The sequence below is a fragment of the Xiphias gladius genome, chromosome 23 (genome assembly GCF_016859285.1).
Source record: "Xiphias gladius isolate SHS-SW01 ecotype Sanya breed wild chromosome 23, ASM1685928v1, whole genome shotgun sequence".
NCBI lineage: Eukaryota > Metazoa > Chordata > Actinopteri > Istiophoriformes > Xiphiidae > Xiphias > Xiphias gladius.
In genome coordinates this window covers 944,288-965,000 of record NC_053422.1, presented here as the reverse complement: position 1 = coordinate 965,000, position 20,713 = coordinate 944,288, and the positions used below count along the sequence as shown (strand labels likewise).

Genomic DNA, 20,713 nt, shown 5'->3' with positions numbered 1-20,713 from the left:
TCTGAGCGGAAATTCGGCTGAAACGTTTTCCTTATCGACGAGCCTGCTGATGGAAAAGCTAACATCTGTAAATGTCTTGTTTTGACCGACCTGGTGCAGCATCGGTTATATCGATTATATCGATTATCAGAATGTTTGCCAACAGAAGTCCTAAAGAACAGATGAGATTTATCCATCTTCCTTAACAACACCCCAGTAACTACAGCTCTGCAACCCCCTAGCAACACCTCAGTCACCCGGTAAGCACACACGCGTTTTCTTTAAAAATTTCCATCGTAGTTGACAAAACAGCCTCACCTCCAGATCCATTTAGTAGCTGTTCTGCAGCTTTCGGTCATATCACACAGCCTTCATCAGCAGATGGAGCTGTCACGGAAGAGTAGATGTTCAAATCTCCATCCTCTTTGAGTTGCTGCTTGTGTTCAAGTTTAATTTTAGTGTCCCGGTGCATCAAAGCTAGTCTAGTTTTGTTTACTGCTCTTATTGTTCCTAAAATTACATTTATTTAAGGAATAATAAGAGTGTGAATAGAAAGAATTATTATGTGCGCGTGGGTTTCCACCCAGCAGTGTGAAATACACGCGCTTCTGCTCATTATCAGAATTTCACAATTATTTTACAGTTTATTATTTTACTTATGCCTTTTTTTCTTTCTTTTTTCTAAATTTTATAGATCATAGGTTTTTTTTTTTAAATTTAATTGAATTTTTTGATGAGAAATTATTCAGACCTGAGTATCGAAATTCCAAATTTGCACAAGGTACCATGACAACACTTGTACGTCTTTTTGTGTGTTTGTTGGCTTGTATGACTCTTTTGTGTGTGTGTGTGTGTGTGTGTGTGTCTGTAAGAGAGAAAAAAGAGCAGCTGTTGGTTTGTCGTTCATCACACCAATCAACACTTTTGCTGCCCTGCGTGTCTCTGCTGTCGTCTGTGAGTTAATGGTTTTACTGGTACAGACTGAGGAGTGAAGACGACGAAGAAGAAAAGTGATGGAGGGAGGATAAAAATAGCACGCACACACACACACACACACACACACACACGCACATGTATGAATGTATAGATATATATAAAACACACAACTGAGTCTCAGAGCGTCGTCAAATCTTTGAGCCACAGATTTTTTATTCTACATGTAGACGAGACAACATGTTCAGATTTTACGTTTTATTTATTTATGACATGATATTTAAATCTCATTTGTTCGAGTCAGATGTTCATTAATAAACTTGATCAGGTTTCACTGGGTTCCATTTAAAATATACCGTTTAATCTGTACGTGGTAGTTTACACAAGTGTGTGTCCAGTAAAGTGGTTCACATGTAAAGTGGTTTACATCTGGAGTGGTTGTCTGTGAACTGGTTTAGATGATAAAGTGGTTAATCTGTAGAGTAAACTGGTCTAAATATGCAGTAAACTGGTTTACATATATACAGTGAATTGGATTATGTGTGCAGTAAATTGGTTTACACGTGTACAAATTGGAATGGAGTAAACTGATTTGGGTGTGCAGAAAACTGGTCATCTGCGAACTGGTTTACTTACAAACTCGACTGAATGTGCAGTAATTTTACATGTATATCAACTGGTAATAAAATATGTATTAAAATTGGTTTAAATATGGAGTTAACTGGTAAGTGGTTGTGATGAGCAAGAAACTGGTTCATCTATAGAGTTGACTGTTTTAGGTGTATATCAAACTGGTTAATGTGGATCAAACTGGTTAATGTGGATCAAACTGGTTAATGTGGATCAAACTGGTTTACATGTGCATAAATTGCTATAGATATTGAGTAAACTGCTTTGGATGAGCAGGAATCTGTTTTACATTTGCAGTCAGATGGTCAATCTGTAGGATTTACAGATTAAACTGGTTTACATGTACACGGATGTAAATGTGTATACATGTGTATAAATAGAGTGAAACTGGTTTACATGAAAAGGAGAGTAGTTTGCTGATTTTTGCGTATTTTTGTAGTTTTTTCATATTTAGGCAGATTTGAAATGCGACACGCTTCATTTTTCGTCAGTGTCCACAGTCAAGCATGTTGCACATGGTACAGTGAAACCAGTTCGTACTTCAGTCGTGAAGCTCTGTCTCCAGGCTGTAATAGAACCGAACCAGCTCGCACCTGTTAATCAGTCCAGCCGTTTGACCTCTCCTCTCGCCGCGGCTCTGCTGTTCATCCCCCCCTCTTCTTCACCCAAACTTCAGTATCTCTAAACTTCCCTCTGACTTTTATCGGGGCGTCGGGCTCATTTCCCCCCTGTGAGATTCCTTTGATACGAGCTTCATTTCCATAATGACGGCTGGCTGTCTGCGTCTCTGAGCTTCAGTCATTATGTGATTGAGTGCGATTATTAACCAGCTTTCCCCCTGATGGATGCTGTGTTTCCAGTTGCTAATGAGTGAGGGATCAGAGACCGGCTCACTGTTTCCATCTCTCTCTCTCTCTCTCTCTCTATCACCTTGCACCTTTGGGTGTAGCACCGGTTTCAGCGCGTACAGGTGGACGGCGTTATCCTCCCACGGGGTTAATCGAGGTTTAAAGAGTCCAGCTCCTATTTTCATTTTTTGGATTTTACTTTTCAGAGGGAAATATTGTACTTTTGTGTCCACCACATTTATTCGGCAGCTGAAGTTACCGGCTACCGTGGAGGTTCACGTGGTAATGATATCAACTTTTAGGCACTCGAAAGAAACCACTTTGTTCCGGCTCAGTGACACAGTGGGCCTCATGCAGGACCCACTCATAGGCAGCATAACAGTCAGTTGTTCATATAAAGTTTGAACTTTTATATGTCGTTTGTCCCTTTTTCATTTGCATATGTACGTGTAGTTTGTGCCCACCGGGGTTTGTGTGAAGACTTTGGTTTGATTTATTCATTTATTATATATTATTTGCGAAAGGTCGGAGCTTTTCTATAATTCTAGAGTTGTTTCCGACGAGTTGTTAAGAGTCCCCGAATCCAATTAAGCAAAGAGGACACCGGTCAGTTGTCCACCAGTTTACGATCCGTCCCTGCCGACGGAGAGCTGACTTAGCTCTAGCCAGATACAGTAGCTGATGCACCGTATTGGAAGTTTACGGCCCACAGAGGGTAACACCATCACTAATTATTGCTGCCGTGCAGTGATCTCGTATGATGCAGTGCATTTTTACACTGTACTTTGTTGTGTTGACGTGGCTGTAGGTTTTCACCCCTGGGTCCAGTGTTCCGACGGCTATGGCTGCCTCGTGTCACTTTCCTGTTGTCCTATAGGGTAAAAGGTTCTAAAATAGGTGACAGTGTTATTAATAGTTGTTAGAAATGACCAAAGCAATGTAAATTCATGCAAAATCCATTAATGCTGCACAGAATTTATTACGATGTCACTATACACCGTGACGTCCTTTCACCAGCCCCAACTTCAACTTCCCGTTTTTTTCGCATTCACCACTTTTTGTCGTATTTCCAGTTTTCTCTTAAGTATGAATGAAATTCACGAGTTGCCCAGACCTTTTCGTACAAATCATACACAGATGTGGTCGTCTGTGGAAAAACATTTGTCGGTCTTAAAAATGTAAATCCTCCTAATCTGAATGAAGTTTCTGAAATCAGCGCATATGAAAATGATTCCATTTGCCTGATGAAGACCTGGCAGGCTCAAAACTTTGGCTTTTCTTTAACCGATCAAGGTCATGAAGATTAAATCCAGGATACTCGGCTTTTTTTCCTCCACATGTTCTCAGGTCAGATTCTCTTATTTCAGGAATTTTCCAGAAATTAGTGAACGACAGTAGAAGAAAAAGGAATATGAAATGATCTTCCTGTGCTGTCAGAAAATTAGGTTTTAGGACTAAATGACAGGGTCAGACGCGGATTTGCAGCAGTGTGTATTTGTGTCTGTGTGCGTGTTTCAGCTGTGACCTCTCCATTGTCTCATTGCGGCACATTAACCATTCTTAAACGGGACTCTCCGCTTTCCAAAACTACCAATCGCGAATCAGCGAGCAGGCGCGGCGGCAGCAGCCAGGTTGGCACGTCGGCGTTGCCAGTAGGCTCCCGGAGGCTGGCCAGCTCCGGGCCGCTCGCCCCGCCTCGCTGCCACCTCGTTCCCTCGCTGGCTGCCAGGCTCCGGGCGACGCCGAGAAAAGCCTGCTGCCACGCTAGCCGAGAGGAGGCTGGCTTCCAGGCCAGGCGGCGCTGCCTGGCCGCCGCAGCCGAGGCGTTCCAGGCCTTCGGGTAATTACAACACTTGCCCTTTGAAAGCGGGCCCTGCGCTGCCGGCCCGTCCCGATCGGTATTACGTGGACGCTGTGATCCGAGCGGCGGCCTCTGACGTCGCGCCACACCGTCCTCAGGGAGCCCTTGAAGGGCTCTCTGAGTTTTTTATGTGTGTGTGATAGCGGAGTGCCGACATGCCCAGACAAACCTTCTCTGTGCGCTTTAAGTAGATTCCACTTGTGGCGACGTCTGAAGTGGCTGCTGAGCGGCGAGGAGGAACAGCCAGCGGTAATGATGCTTGTGTGGCCCGGCCGAGGCTCGCCGGCCAAGCTGGCTCCTGTGGGTGAATTATTTTTGGGGCCTGAGTGTGTGTGTGCGTGTGTGTGGTGACTGTACAGTGACCTGAGGAGCCTCTCTGCAGCAGGGAGGAGGCATGAAGTCCCTCTGCCAAAATGAGTGACAGTGGCAACGACACACACACACACACACACACACACACACACACACACACACACACACACACACACACACACACACACAGTTTGTTTTGTTTTTGCCAGTTTTTCAGCCAATGCGAACACACACACACACTCTCTTGTAGCGTCACGCTCCCTCTCAGGTCTGTGTGTGTTGTTCCTCTCAGTCATTAGCCCGCCGTGGTGTCAGCCTGTTTGCGGCCCGGGGGGAAACGTCATTAAGGCGGTATTGTGGACGCTCAGCCAAGGTTTGTTTTCGTCTTTGGAAAGGGGCCCCGGGTCCCCGGAGGGGCCCCGGCAGTGCTCCTGGGGTCCAGTTTGTTTATAACACTTCTTTGGCAGTTTGGAGGAGGTTGTCACCACAGCAGCACCAGTGGGTTTCCAATGCTAATTGGTCTCCTGGAACTTTCACTAATGGTTCCAAGTAGCTGGGGGAATAAATTATTGTGGCGCATTCTTAGGCAACAGTCACACAGACACATCCATACACAGACAGAGAGACAGCGGGGACACAAACGCAGCGCTTAGTTTATGATTTTTCTGTACTTAGAGATCAAACGGCGTGATAAATGATTCATAAAGCGTCTCATTTGGCATTCGCAGCCTCGATTTGACGCTTGTTTGTCAAATGGCAATTTGATTCAGGACAGCATGGGGCGAACGCAGGAGTGTAATTGGACGTCGCGGGTCATATGCAGTATGATTAATTTTTAAGAATTACCGGAAGATATGTTAATGACCCTGACAGTGATAACAAAAGGAAAAAAAAAGGAAGATGGGAATTTATTGTGCGGAGCAGCGCGTCAGAAGATTCTAGGCAGAAAATTAGATCTCGGGGTCGAGGTAGTGTTGTTGTTGATGACAGATGAATCACTTCTGTCAGATTTTCACGTCGACGTTTCCCAATGCTCCAACGCACACCGATGTTTAGTCTTATAAATTAGCTTTGACAAATTTCCCACATCTCTGTCTCATTGGAGGCTGAGAGTCGTGGATATTTTCTCTGAGTGTGATTCACCTTTTGAGAAACTGGGACCGACTCTGCCTCGGATCCTTTTCTTCTGTGAGAGCAGCAACACTAGAATCCCAAAATAAGTAAAAGTACTGCGTTTAAAATGTAAACAAAAGTATGAAAATATTATTTACAAGGAGCATCTAAAGTGTCGAAAGTGGCGCTGGCTGTGCTGCAGAACGACTCCTGTCAGTGTTATCGTGTATTTTCATAGATTATATTAATGTGATATCATTACTGACGGATTGATGCCTAAGCAGCATTTTAATGTGCCTGTTTACATAGTGATGGACGATGCACTTTCATTTTTACATTCATTATAATTTTTTGGGATGTAAATTCAAAATCAGAAGAGTGTGACGTCACTTTGGATAAGATTAGAAATGATGTTGTGAAAATGTTGTCTTTCAGTAGCCAATCAGGTTGCAGAGCAGCAGGTAAAGGTGTGCTTGTCAGACAGACAACACATGATACCTCAGATTAACACGTTGGGATGTAAAGACTCGGTTTGTTCCGAAAATGTTGATATGTTCATGGTCTGGGACGGGTCTGCGCGCTGTCCCCGGAGTCCGGACCTCTCATATGGTCTGGGACAGGGTCTGCGCGCTGTCCCCGGAGTCCGGACTAAACCTGCAGAAGCAGCGTTCGGTTTTCATGCTCCACATCTCTGAACAAGCTCCCAGAAAACCTGAGGTCTGCTCCAACTCTCTGTTCTTTAGATCAGGGCTGAAGACTTCTCTGTTTGCCAGTGGCTTTAATTAAACTAAATTTTGGACAATTAATTCATGTCTAACACTAGACTGTGGTTTTTATTAATCTGTTTCTTTCTTTTTTTTTTTCTTTTTTTTTTAGCATTTTTTTTAATCTTCTATTTTATTTTAGCCTCTTTAATCCTGGTTAATTGTCCTTTTATGTTGCCTTGTGTTTCTCTTCTTAATGCCTTTCTTGTCTAACGTAAAGCCATTTAAATTGCCTTGTTGTTGAAAGGTGCTATACACATAAACTTGTCTGCCGTCTGATTGGTGGGGGTTATACCCGCAGCCAGAGAGGAGGGCTGTAAAAACAAGTCTTTAATTTGAATTCACCCCAAAATCGTGAATCGGTCTGATTTTAAAATATTGCGTTGACGTGACAGAAAGAAATCCGTCCATCCGGGATCTGTCCCCCCTTCTTCTGAATTCAGTTTCACCTGTAAATTTCATCTGCTGCCTCTTAGTCTTTATTAACATTTAAAAAGGCATTTAATGTGGTTGGACAGGGCTTAAGGACTAGTTTAGGACTCGCTTGTCTTCCCGGGGACTTCAGAGCCAAGACTCGAGACTCACTTGTGACAAAATGATGACTTTGTCCCACCTCTTGGAGCAGGCTGCTCAGTCACAACTATAGCGTTCTACTAAAAGTCAAAAGAACAGTATTTGCCCCTGAGAGTATAAAGTAACTTAAAATTACACAAGCACCTGAGTTACTTTCCCCGTCTGCCTCTAAACCGCAGGAAGTGCTTGTCCTGTAAACGTCCGATGACAAGTCTGACGGATATTAATGTGTTGAATTCAGCCTGCCGCTGTTCAACATGCCACGCTGACCCACGCCACCGAAAGCCTCGTTTGGCTCCACCCGTCCCCCGCAGAGCCGAAAGAGAAACCCAAGGCTCCCTCCCCCCTCCCTCCGGATGCCTTTCGCAGACTGCGGATCAGCTTCCGCTCGTCTGCTTTGCCGTAATGTTGGAGTCAGCGGCTGGTTGGATGAAGCGCTCGCCGGCCGGTTTGCCCTCTGGCTACCTGGACGGCTGCTTGGCGAGCAGTTGTCCGGTTGGCTGGCTGGTTGTCAGGGGCGACAGCACCGGGGGTTGTTGTGGGGTGGGGGGGATCCACAGCGGTGCCTCCATTGCTGGGCGTCGGCCAACTGTTAGTGACCTTGGTTTGGACCGCACCCAGCTGGACACTGACTCTGTGCGCGCGCGTGTGTGCGTGTGTGCTCGTGTGTGTGTGTGTGTGTGTGTGTGTGTGTGTGTGTGCTTGTGTGTGTGCGTGTGTGCTCGTGTGTGTGTGTGCGTGTGTGTGTGTGTGTGTGTGTGTGTGTGTGTGTGTGCTTGTGTGTGTGTGTGTGTGTGTGTGTGTGTGTGTGTGTGTGTGTGTGTGTGTGTGTGTGTGTGTTTAAAAAAAGAAAGAAAGAAAGAAGTCAACACCATAGAGATACTGAACTTGGTAACACTTGTTTTGCAGGTCTTTAATTTCCTGATAATAATTTTCTCAAATGTTTTCTGGAAAGAAAAAAACTGATTCAAAGTTGAGATATTTTTGTGAGATGTTTTAAAAAGTTTTGATTTCCAGACAAAATGTCTCAAAACATCTGCTCAGTTGTAAATATTCACTCATCGTTCATTTATCATTGGCAACGTTGTTCTTCAGACATGTTGAATTCTATTATTAAACGCTGTCTCTATTTTACCCACAGTTAATGACATATACCTGTTTTTTCCAGAAAAGTAGAACATTGCTCTCAGTCAAACTCTACTGACTAAACGAAGGTTATAAAAAAGCAACGAGACTCAAACTGAGCCAAAGTTCAGCACTGGAGTGACTCTCCTGCTCTGAAGAGCAGAGCAGGAATCGTACTGACTGCGGATCTTTGTCTCTTCCAGCCGGTGTTGTGACAAGAAGAGCTGCGGAAATCGCAACGAGACGCCCTCCGACCCCGTCATCATCGACAGGTAGGAGCTCACCTGGTCCGGGCCTTATGTCTCTGGGTCTCCGGATCCCGTCTCTCTGCTGCTGTGCACCTGTCTGTCTTCTCTCTTTCAACACAGTCACACGCTGTTTCTTTCAGTCAGTAGTTGTGGAGTAAGGTTTTTCCGGCTCAACCCAGGACTCTCATTTTACATCAGGTGGTTGTTTTTGGGTTCATGTTCTACAGAAAGTGTTTTAACTTGACGTTTGAAACGCTGCCTTCTGCTGATTTCTGTCTTGTAGAGGCACAAAATGGCCGAGTTAACGGAGAAAATCTGCACTTTCAGGTTTGAAATCGTAGTTTGTTTCTTTAACCTGTAATTAAATCTGCTGGTTTTTAGTGGAGAGTGGGTGTTTGAGTAAACATCGAACGATTTTTAGCGTCACTTGTTGTCTTCAGGCTCCCTGGTCGCCGCCGGTCAACGCAGCACAGTGCGGATTGTGGTTCAGGGTCAGACTTACCTTGTCTAAGGACCAGATACCCTGGTGCCTTTGTAATGTTCTGTAGCGTATTTACTGCACATTGTGTCTACATTACTTCTCTGCTCATCACTTTCCAAATCATCCATCAGTCATCCGTTTTCCTTCCCACAGGCAGCCGCTGGTTTCATCTAATCCCCATGAAATTCAGCTCGCAGAGACTTTAAACTCGATGCAAACAGAGAGTCCTTTTTTTAGCAAAATAATCTTAACTCAAGGTCCACTTACTGCCTTTTTCTGGAAATTCATCAGCGTCTCAGTCTCCTTGAAAGGACTGAGTTTGCTTAGTTTACATGAAGCAGTCTATGCGAAGGAATTTTTTATAGTTTTACGATTCCCCGTCCTTGTTGGCTTAAAGTTTGAGCGTGAAAGTTTATTCTTGACCTTGTAATTAGTAGTTTAACTCAAGGGCCACCTACTAGCTTTCCCTGAAGCTGACAACCGCACTTTCTTCATGAGCTGATGGAGAAATGTCTTCTATTTTTCTTTGCACACGTTGAGCATGAGAGTTCTTTCTTCATTTTAGGATAAAAATGGAAAAGATTGCTCACCGGCAAACTTTATCCATTAATGAAGACCCTGAGACGAGATTGACAGAGCTTGAAAAATTTAGTAAGTAGACCTCGATTTAAGGTTCTTTTTTCCAACAACTTTTTCCCTGGTCCACAATGAACTATATGCTCAACTTTATTTCTTTTTTTGACAAAACAATCTCACCAAAATCCATTTAGTAGCTGTTCTGGAGCCTCTGCTTGTATCACACAGATGCTCAGTTGTCACGGAAATGCAGATGTTCAAATCTCCATGTTTTCTGAGCTCTTTAAAGGAGCCGTATGGGAGATTTTGCTGTCGCTACGTTGCCAACGGCTGTTTACTCACCAGTTTAGAAGAAACGTTGCGAGTTGAGCACCAAGCTTCTTTCCTTTACTCTCCCAGATCCGTCTCCTGCGCTGGAAAGCGACGCCGACGTTGACTCGATTTTTGCTTCCACTGCTGTCACTTCTTTTCTTCTACCGAAGTTAGCGTGCTAACCAGCTAGCCCCGGCGGCAGAGAGCCACTGTAGCGTCCGGTCTGCCCTAAGTCCAACATGAGAGGATGAAGCAGGAGCTCTGCCCAGAGGACATAGTCTAACCTCTTGTCTTGTAAACACAACGATGGCTGAAGCTCTTGGACCATCACCGCCACCCTCTGCTAGCAAGAAACCACGGCGGCAGAGAAAACTTAGATAAAACCCCTTTTAAGTTTTTATACAAAATCCATTTATGACCTTGGGTTACGTGTATTATCATTATTGGTGCTTTCGAGGATGCTCTTAAATTTAAGCGCTGCTTTTCAGCTGCAAAAAATTAAAACTTTGTTGTCAGAAAATTAAACCCAGAAGACAAACAATAAACAAGGACGCTGGGAAAAGAATAATAAAATAAAATTTAAAAATTTTAAAAAAAGCTCTGTAACAGCAAATTCCTTGCACACTCCGACAAGGAGAGTTAGTGTAACTTTGACCAGAAAATCAAAGTAAAACTTGAACCTTAAATCTTTGCATGGTGGGAAAATAGATTATAACTGGAAAATAATAAATTGTGTGTGTATGTATATATTCAACGTGGAAGACTTTCATCCCACTGTCTTCTCTGTACAAACACAGACGGCATCTGATTCCTTTGTTTCTTCCTGCTTCTGCTGTTTACTGGAGTCTCACTTCTTTCTCACGTCTCACTTCCGACAGGAGACGTGACTGTGTGAACTGTGTAATCAACACTACATGGAAAATAACGTTTACGTGCTGCAGTATGAGCACATGCTCTGATCAGATGTTTACATCCTGTAACCTCCGTAACGTCAGGTTTTTGAAGCTGGGTTTAATGTGAGATAGACACCAGTTTGTCGACTGTTTCCCCGTTCTGGACCTCATGCACAGATGTGCCCCCCCACCGGTGACTTCTTCTCTGTCTGTGGACTGTTGTTGCCCTTGGCTTTACCTCTCAGGCAACATACAGGCTGCCCTGCTCTCAGACTGTTGAAGCTCGCTGGGGAGTTTCAGTGGAAGAGCCTGCAGACATTACTCTGGGCTGAAAAACACACAAATCAACCTCCTCTGCAGGGTTTTCGGGGGGGGGGGGTGTCTTGGCTATTTAAACTAGTTATCCTAAAAACTCTCTGGAATCAATACAACATTTTCCAAAAACGTTGTATCGGGCGTCTGTCAATAAATGTAAATGCGATTTTTAGTTCTGGATATTGGCAACGATCTCTTCATTTAATTGGATTTAGATTCAGAAAAAATTATTTGTTTTGATTTGCTTCAGTTGACTGCCTTTTTTTTTTTTTTTTTTTTAACAACAACAGAATTATTCCGTGAACTTAAATTTCTTAACTTTATGAATTAAAAACACACATTCTAGGTGAAACTGTAAATACATTTATCCGCTGTAAAATTGTGGACCAGAATAGGCAACCAAGGAAAATAAATGTATATCACGTAAGCACGGCTATTGAGCAAACGTTCTCTGACCAGTTGATGTAAAGAGGGAGTACGATGTCGACATGGATTCAGTGACTCGCGCTGTGAGCTACAACCTGAGCCCTGATTTTTTTTTTCTTTTTTTAAGCCTCTATTTGTTTCCATTCAGTCAAACTGTCCCGTTAAAAGCTGCTGAATCAGCTGTGATCAGCTCCTGTTGGCAGTGTTTCCATGGATGTGCAGTCAACTGCCGCTGGGTCACTGTGATACTGAAGGAAACTTAAAAACAGGAAGATTCTGAATGAAGTTCTGCAGGTACCAGGAGCGACTTCTTTCGACGCCGATGGTCCCTTCACTTATTTTTCATCCAATGCCACAAAAAAACCACCTTGCACTTGTCCCTCAGTGTGAATACCAACCTGACAGCCAATCAGAAACATCAGCATCACAATCCCTTATTAATGTTCGTCCTCGCCGTCTAATCCCTCCGCCCGCCACGTCCTTGGAGTCGGCGGCCGTCCATCACAACGCCCGGCTGCGATTGGTCGGGTCGCAGTGGTGGGAGCCAGTGACCTCAGACGAGGTCAGAGGGGGGGATGAAGGGGCGAGGGAGGGGGTCAGTACCAAGTCCACGTTGGCTCGTTAGAGAGGCCTTGGATCGCGGCCAGGACGCGCGCACGCACACACACACACACACACACACACACACACACACACACACACACACACACACACACACACAGCTCAGGTGATTCCCACTCATTTATGGTTTGAGCGCAGACACAAACTCTCAAAAGAGTACACACATGTTCAGACATGTCGGAATGGGAACGTATCAGTGTGTCCATACACGTATGAAGCGTACACTCGCATACAGTACAAACACACATACGGACAATACACACACACACACACACACGCAGTCTGGTGCGTCCTCTCACCTTGGGGTGTGTGCGTGTGTGTGTGTGTGGGTTTGACCCCCTCACAGCATAAGACAGGGAGACAAAGGAAGTACTCTCCCGCATTTTATAATAAAGAAGCAAAGATACGAGAGAACTCCATGAAATAAACATGTTAATATCACATCTTTTTCATTTTATTTAAAAAACAACAACTTGTTAATCATTCAGAATCAGTTGTACTGGCCAAGCTCGGTTTTGACTCCAGTTTCCAGTGGCTCTTAGTGCACTTATACAAATATAAAGCCGAGACCACCGATAATCATCACGGTCAGAATCAGCTTTACTGGCTAAATACGTATCGGCGCACCGTGAGTCTGACTCTGGTTCGTTGTGGCTCTCGGTGTCCAATGTACAGGAAGATGCACACAAAAGAGACACACAACCAAAACAAGGACGCCAAGCTTCGCAGAAATGAGCAAAGAGACACGAGACACGCGGGTGAAAGAAAACGCAAGCATGCTCCTGCAAACTGTGCACTCGGAGAGCGGGGACGAAGACTGTTTAGGTGGCGTGATAGGTTCCATGATACACGTACTGTGGGTGGGTTATGTGCAGCGTACGCACATGTACACATGGACAGTACGAGCAGCCTGTTTAATGCAAATTTACATTTGACAGAATCCTACAATATGTACATGGTGTTGCACACGTTGTATATTAAACTGTAATACACGTTGCGTATGTACAGAACTGTGCAAAAGCTTTAGGCTTTAAAAGTAAAGTGAGGATGTTTTCAGAAATAAAGCCGTGAATAGCTTTTATTTCTCAGTGAACTTCAGCCAAAGCTCAGTGCAGAGTAAAAACCTAAATCAGATCAGTATTTGCTGTGACCCCCCTTCTGCCTTTAAACCGGCACCAGTTCTCCTCGGTACACCTGACCACAGTTTATCAGCTTCTTGGCAGGTAGGTTGCTTGGAGAATCTCTCTTCTGTGGTTTCAGTCTGTCTCAGGTTTGGTTTTGGTGTTTCAGCGTCATTTCGTAGAGATTCTTTTCTGACGTCACATGTCTGATTTAACTGTGAGTGGACAAAGGCTGCGGAGTGGTCGGCTCTATGAAGGTGGAAGCCCGGCAGATGTGATGCACTGTCCGAGATGGACTCGAGAGACCGACTTCCATTCCACAAAAACGTGTTTGCTGTGGTGGGGAGCAGAGGTTCACCAGATGTTTTGATGGAAACGCGGTTTGAAATCCCCATTCTCATAGCGAAAGCATTGAACCGATACGTCTGTCCCATAGAGAGCTGCTCCTTCTACTGAAACGTTGTGTTGTATGATGATACCAGTGTGAGGCGTGAACTGTCCAGCGCTCCTCCCCGATGACTGTAGTTGGAAAAGGGAAGCTGAAGGCTGAACAGAGAAGCACCAGAGAGCAGGTATCTCTGTGCGACCATTCAGATGAATCCAGCAGCCACTCGGGGGTCGCGACCTCCGGGTTAGGAACCGGTGACCTGCAGCAAGGTGTAACGCTAGACATTCAGACAGCGCTGCTGTGTAGTCTGTTCACACTATCGTCAGTTTGTGTCCTTTCAGATTCAGAACAAACTCTCTGCTGGAGGAAAATCCCTGAAATGATTTTCTATCATTTCCTATTTTCTTGTCGTTGGTCCTCGTTGTTTCTCTGCAGCTCGTCCGCTTTAATTAGGACACGACAGGACACTGATACTAGTCCACTAACCCAGGGAATACACACACACACACACACACACACACTATCAATGGACGTGCACACACACACACACACACAATAACATGGACACACACATATATGTGCAGACACACACACACTGTCAGTCCTCTGCTGGTGATTTACTGCAGCTCTGGTTGTTTCTCTGCGTTTTACCGCCTGTTAAGAAATGGAGGATTTATTACTCTGACCCCCCTCAAACACACACACACACACACACACACACACACACAAACAGACACATTACACACGGGGGGGCAGGATGAGTATTTGTGTGTTTGGGGGGGGCTTAGTGTGTTTAGTGACCCATCATGCAAATGATGTAGCTCAGTAGCTACAGTAAAGCAGTTTAATGTTGTAAATTCACGCTTCGCTGCAGTAAATCAAACCGACACACAAACACACACACACACACACTCTTATTCTTATTCCTGCTGTTATGTGGAAGCTGATCTTTGTGATTTATATGTTTTAGCACCACATCATGCTCTTTCTTGTCCTTTTATGTTTTTGTTTCCCTTCACGCCTCCATCGTCAGCGATGATTGGAGGAACACGAACATCTTCTCCATCTGTCATCTCGTCTCTGTGACCTCTGACCTGTGACCTCCTTGACTGACACTTTGTACTGTTGGTACTCTGACATTTTGAAGGTTAAACGGAAGCACTGTCCCGTGTTGTTCTGTTTCAGAGGTTTTTCTGCATGCCCGACACACAACCAGCTTCTTCCAGAGCTTTCAACAGCATCTCTCGGTCGTCCTCAGCGGACGGAGTTTGCTTAGTTGTCGTTGCTGTGAATGGCCTTCTTCACCTTTGTCCCTTCGTTAGGCCGAGTGCTGAGCAGGAGTCAGTGGAGACAATAGAGATTTTATCGGACCAGTGGTTTCCGAGGGATCCTGAGACGATTAACAACGTGGGAGACATGTTTCTGCTGCAGAAATGATCTTTGGTTTTCCTGACTTTTTCTCGTTGAGGAGTTGTAACTTGGCAAAACGGTTCAGTCTAATTCATAGAGGGTATCATCACTGATCTGTCGAGGGGGGTCACGAGTAGATAGTCGCCGTGTTAGTGCGCGGTCGCCAATTAAGTTTCACTCACCTCTCCTCCTGAAATAGATGTTTCTGTAGAATGATGAATAAGGATCATTTGCGGGTGGTGCAGCGGCTGGAGTTGATTGAAGCGAATATACTTGTGCTATCTGCTCCTGTGTGATTCAGACCACGCTGCATCTCTTTGTGGAGCAGGATTATATAAAACTGAATGATGGCACACACCTCGTATGATAGCGGCCTCTGTTTTGCTCTCGCTTTCCTCAAAAGGCAGCACTGTCAAGACGATTTGCTGTCGGTCAGCAGCATAAATTTGCACATTAAAGTTATCCAGAGTTGTTCTCTTGATTTGATTGATTTGATTTGATTTGATTTGATTTGATTAACTTTATCATTCCAGAGGGAAACTGATTCCTAGAATGCACAGAATACACAACAGAAGAGAGATAAATAATAAAAGAACAATAAAGAAGTAGAGACAGTTCGCAGGCAATCTAAAACATAATCCGCACATAATAGACGCAACACCAGGCACGACACAGCGCTGTCCTGCCCTAATTATAAGGTGCAAAGATCCAATATGAGAAACCAGTGTTTGTATGAATACAGCACAAAAAAATACAGCGTATCATCCGCTCTGCGATGGAGCATTAACTGTAGTTCCGCTGCGAGCTTCATGCAAGAGACTCACCTCTACAAGATAGTGTGTGTGAAATTTGAATTTCAGATGTTCAGACTCAAATTTCGGACACTTTAAGGACCTCTCATCCAAGCAAGACGGAAGATATTATTTAGATATTCACACTTCACTCCCAGAAAACGGGACCGTTTTTAGCTTTCCAACCAGAGACTGAAGCTCAGAGCATCGGATAAAGAGTCGCTGTCAGTCAGTCCCTAACAGTCCTGCGTGTGTGTGTGTGTGTGTGTGTGAATATAAATGCCCGGTGATGTTCCTCTCAGAGGTCGCTTTGTTTCCTCCGTTTGCCGGTTAATGGCCAAAATCCTGCCGAGGCAGCAGAACGCGGTGCTGACGGATCGCCGTAACACCCCCGTTATTACACGCTAATATTGCAATTAGATGGGTGGCCGAGTTGCCCGAGCGGGGCAATAAATTGCCATAGAGTGTCAGAGCGTTGGAGGAGGCCGAGCTCTAATTACCCAGAACACACCTCTTCACTGCCGCCGCCGCCGCCGCCGCCCGCCTCAGCCTCCCCCTCCTCCCCTCTCCTCTGCTGTCTGACCATCACCCTCCTGCTTTAATGGTCGGGCCTTACATGGAGGTCATGACCCCCCTCCAACTCTCTCACACACACACAGATCACCACTTGTTCCTCTAACACCATTTGCAGCCTTGATGTCATCTGTAGAGAGGTGAGTTTAGAGTGATGGCGGATGACCTTTGACCTCCAGCAGCCTCGCAGTTACCCTCTGTCTCAGGCCCCCCCCACTGAAGACTGGAGGAGCATGTTTTGATAGCAATTGGACAGGATCAGCTTCCAGTCTGCAGGTGTTTACAGCTGTGCAGCAGCTTCTGGTGCGTTGGTTAATGTCATTTCCTATCCAGACACGCAAACGGGGCACGGTTGGGATTAGCAGCCGTTAGGCTACAAGCTAATCTTTCTTTGGCCTCAAACATGCCAAAACTGCAAGTGATGGTTTCAAACAACCATCTTCTGTTTGCAGCTGCATTTATTTATCAAACCAGGTTCTTATGACAGTGTCTCATCATTTGTAGACGTAATTTAGTAGATGTTAGGCTAAAGACGCTTGTGTATGTTAAAGATGTGAAATTAAATTCTGATCATCTTGCATCGAGTTTCTGCCCATGCGTCACCTAACTGGATGGAAATGACCCTGCTCTCCCCGAATACCTGTAATATTTTCCATGACTTAGTTTCAAAGGAGAAATGACAGATTACCTCTCTGGTTAATGATGGAAGTGGTTGTATTTTTCTCTTGTGAATCAGACATTTAACATGGATACACAATTTTTAAGTAGATGGGGAATCTGAAACTAGTACATATATATACATGCTGTCAACTTTTCATGCTTTGAAAGTTGCTCTGTGTCAGTAGTTTACTCTCGGATTAACATCGGTTCCTTTGTTTACGTTAAGACTTTCCCATCAGCCCTGTTGAAAAGGATAATCATGATATTGGAAGTGATTTTATACTCCTCCGTCCGCCATGTGCACCAAATTAAGGGAAATTTAAAGGGAAAATCAAGGCTGAAAAACTTAAAAACAAGCATCTTTTATTTTTAACGTGCTGGCTGTTTTGAGAATTAATCATCGTTTGCACAAAGAAACTCCTGCACCGTGTCCTTGTCTTACAGTTAAGATGCTTTATTGTCTCACGGGAGCTGAAATGCCAGCAAGGCTGCAGAGCGGCCGCAGCGTCAGCAGAGAGAGAGGAAGGTCTGATTTAAAGAAGAGAGGAATCAACACGGGATTTTAGATCCAATTCACCTGAGAGGGAGATGGTTTTATTCATTTTTATTGGTTTGTTCTCCTTCACATCAGGGTTCTATTCTTTTAGTTTTATCCATGTGTACGTCTTTATTTCTGTCTACTCTTGTTCTTTTTTACTGGATTTGAAATGGTCAGCGCATCAGTTAATTTCCACCATGTGAGTTTTTCTGATTTATGCTTTGTTCACCTGCAGAGGGGAAGAGGAAACCTGAAAGCCAGATACTGAATATAAAGGATACGTTTGCTCTCGTGTGACGTGAGGTGAAGATCAGCTGTCATCACAGCCAGGAACTCTAGTTTAGGACGAACCTTCAAGAACCGTAAACTTCTGTAAAAGATCCCCAAAAGTGAAACTGGGGGGCACTGGGGCCCAAACCGGGGCTTGAGTGGTGCATATTCCCAAGCACATTTTCAACAAAAACTTGGGGGGCCCCTGGAGTTCTGGGGCCCCAGGCCAGTTGCCTGCTCGGTAATGCCGGTGCATGGAGGATGTGTTGACACGTACGGCCCATATAGACAGAAACAGAAAGTGTATTTTTATCTTTAGACAGAGCAGCTCTCCTGATCAGCAGAGGGGCACGAGGTAAAGCGTAACGCACGCAAACCCAGAAACCGTGACTGTAAGAAATATACTGAGCCGACGGAAAACAGAAAAGTGACGTCTGCAGTGAGAGGTTTGAGAGGTTTCTGCTGATGTTGAACCGTTGAAACTCTCCTGGTTGAATTGTCTTCTGAAGAGAATATGAACAGCTGTGTTAGAAAATATCTGCTGCTTTGATTAAAAAAAAAAAAAAGAAAAAAGAAAAGCCAAAGGCTGCAAGAAGCCCGTGGGAACAAATGAGAGACTACAACTCCCAAGGTGCATTTCCCTAACAAACATCCAATCACAGAGCTTCATGTTCAAACTGACCACAGCTGCCGTCTGTGATGAAGCAAAACACAGACGTTTAAAGGCACATTTAAAGTCCAGAGCGTTGGATAGTAAAAAGTCAGATTTTGGGTGAAATTTTCCTTTAAGCTGAGTATGTCAGTTCTTCTTTGGATGAAAGCTTGGCAGACGTGAAGCTTTAGGTCATGTACGATCTGTGTGTGTGTGTGTGTGTGTGTGTGTGTGTGTGTGTGTGTGTGTGTGTGTGTGTTGCACCCCATGCAGGGTTAACTCCACAGGGGGGTGGGTGGTGGTGGTGGTGTTGGGGGGGGGGTTATCTGCCCCTGTGGACCCTTCCCAGCAATCGTAGCGTATTGATCGGGCGAGCGAGGCCCATCGGAGCCAGCCAGATTAAGAGTATAGATTTACAATAAAAGCAGGACATTACTGGACAGGCAAGGCTAAAATTGAAAGGAGAGAGGGGTGGGGGGCATGCAGGTTGCTGCAGGGGTTTCTGGGTAATTTGAGTTGAGGTTCAGGGTGACGGCGAATACATACTAGGTCAACCGCTGCGGCGTGATTTCAGGTTTATGTCGGTTGCTGGACCAATGACGTGTTAATGGGGCTTTATGGCATGGACAGAAGGAGAGGACCTGAAGGGGCGATGCACCATGGGTAAAATGGGGTCAGGTTGGACGATGGCGTCTTAATTTGAAAGCGGATTCTGACAGAAGGCTGCTAAAAGATCCCCATTCAGTGTTTACTATCTTTAGGCAAAAACCAGAACTTAACGTGCGTCTTAAACTGTCAGCAATAACATTTTACAGCATTTGAAGCAGGGACATTGTGATTACACAGGTCAGCATCTCAAACCGCGAGGACGATAAAAACTCTTTTATACTGAAGAGTTTTAATGCCAGAAATAGGAAAAACGCATCCAACTTAGAGCATGACAGTTAATTCTTGACCTTGGAAAGCGTAGTTTGAAAAAAAGAGCTTCACTCAATGTCCACTTACTAGTTTTTTCAATCGGTCTTCCTCAGTGGATGTATTTGCTCTGCTGTCATCAGGTATCACAGCCGGAGGAGTGCAGTTTGGAAGACGTGGCGGTTTACCAGACAGGGAGGCTCTAATTAATGGTGCTACCCAGGTGCATTTTGGGAAATGTAGGCTCCAGTGTTTTTCGAAATAGAGTCAGGACTGTCCCGTTCTTAGTCTGACTCTTGTGAGTACAAAATCAGCGGAGTGCCAGTTTTAGAAAGTGATTAAGTTCTTGTACGGATGCTTGCGTTCACACATTTAACATCTGACAACTTTGAACTTCTTTTGTTCAATAAACAACGTAAAGAGAAGAGAGAAGTTTTGACGTCATTATTTAGACTCAGTTATTCTATAAGCACTAGTATCGTGAGCCCCGCTCTCAACCTTTTTCTCTTTTCTCTGTTTTCCTGATTCTTTTTCTTCCCTAAAGTTTCCTTACCCTCTCTGAAGTGTCATGATGTACGGTGATAGTTCACCAAATGGAATTTCTTCCGTGAAGTCCATGATTTCCAGGAGATCTGATAGTTACAACAGGTAAGAATAGAGTAACACCAAAAGAAAAAGGACAGAGTCTTTTTGCTGTCTCTAGGTTTTGGTTTTAGCAAACGACAGCGAGGAAATACCAGGTCAGACACATAATGTCACAAGTCTAAACTCTTTGTAAGACCGTCACATCATCGTCACGTGGACAACTTCGTTTGGCACACACTTCTTTAAGATATCCACGATTTCCTTCACGGCCAGCGCTTTTCTTGCTGCCGGGTTTCCGGCCTGACAGGACAGTGGCAATGTATCGGAGGTCGGAGTCGACGTGGATTGAACGGACGGAGGCGTCAGTAGTCCTCACACACCGCACTCACACACGTCTTGCATCTCTTGCAAACTCTCTGTGAGTGTTTTAGGTTGACGGGGGGCTGTAAAATATAGATGGTGGTCAGACGCTGCAGCAGGTGGCCCGATGATCAGACTGAATTATTCACCAACACACAACCGCTGGTCTCTAACCCGCAGTCAGACACACTGGTTAACATCTTACACGATGAAAAGTAATTTAGTAGGTAAGTTGTTATCTTATAATCATCGGTTTGTGTTGACTGCTGGTATGATTTTTTAAATTTTGGAAATGTGTTTAGGTTTTCAAACCTCGTGTCTGATGTCAGAGCCTTTCTCTAAACAGCAGAATTGTGCTTGATATTTTGGGGTTTTTTTTGTTTTTAGTGGCAGGTTTCTGTCTTGTTGCATTTTAGGAGATCACTTTAAATTTGGACATA

At 44.6% G+C, this 20,713-nt stretch overlaps 1 protein-coding gene across 1 annotated transcript in view; it reads left to right on the top strand.

The window, feature by feature from the left end:
* Positions 1-20,713, top strand: part of LOC120785668 (transcription factor COE3-like) — a 166,767-nt gene that overhangs the window by 34,986 nt on the left and 111,068 nt on the right. Inside the window, exon 6 of the mRNA XM_040120543.1 lies at positions 8,342-8,410. Within this exon, the coding sequence (XP_039976477.1) occupies positions 8,342-8,410 (69 nt within the window). The remainder of the gene's footprint in view (positions 1-8,341; positions 8,411-20,713) is intronic.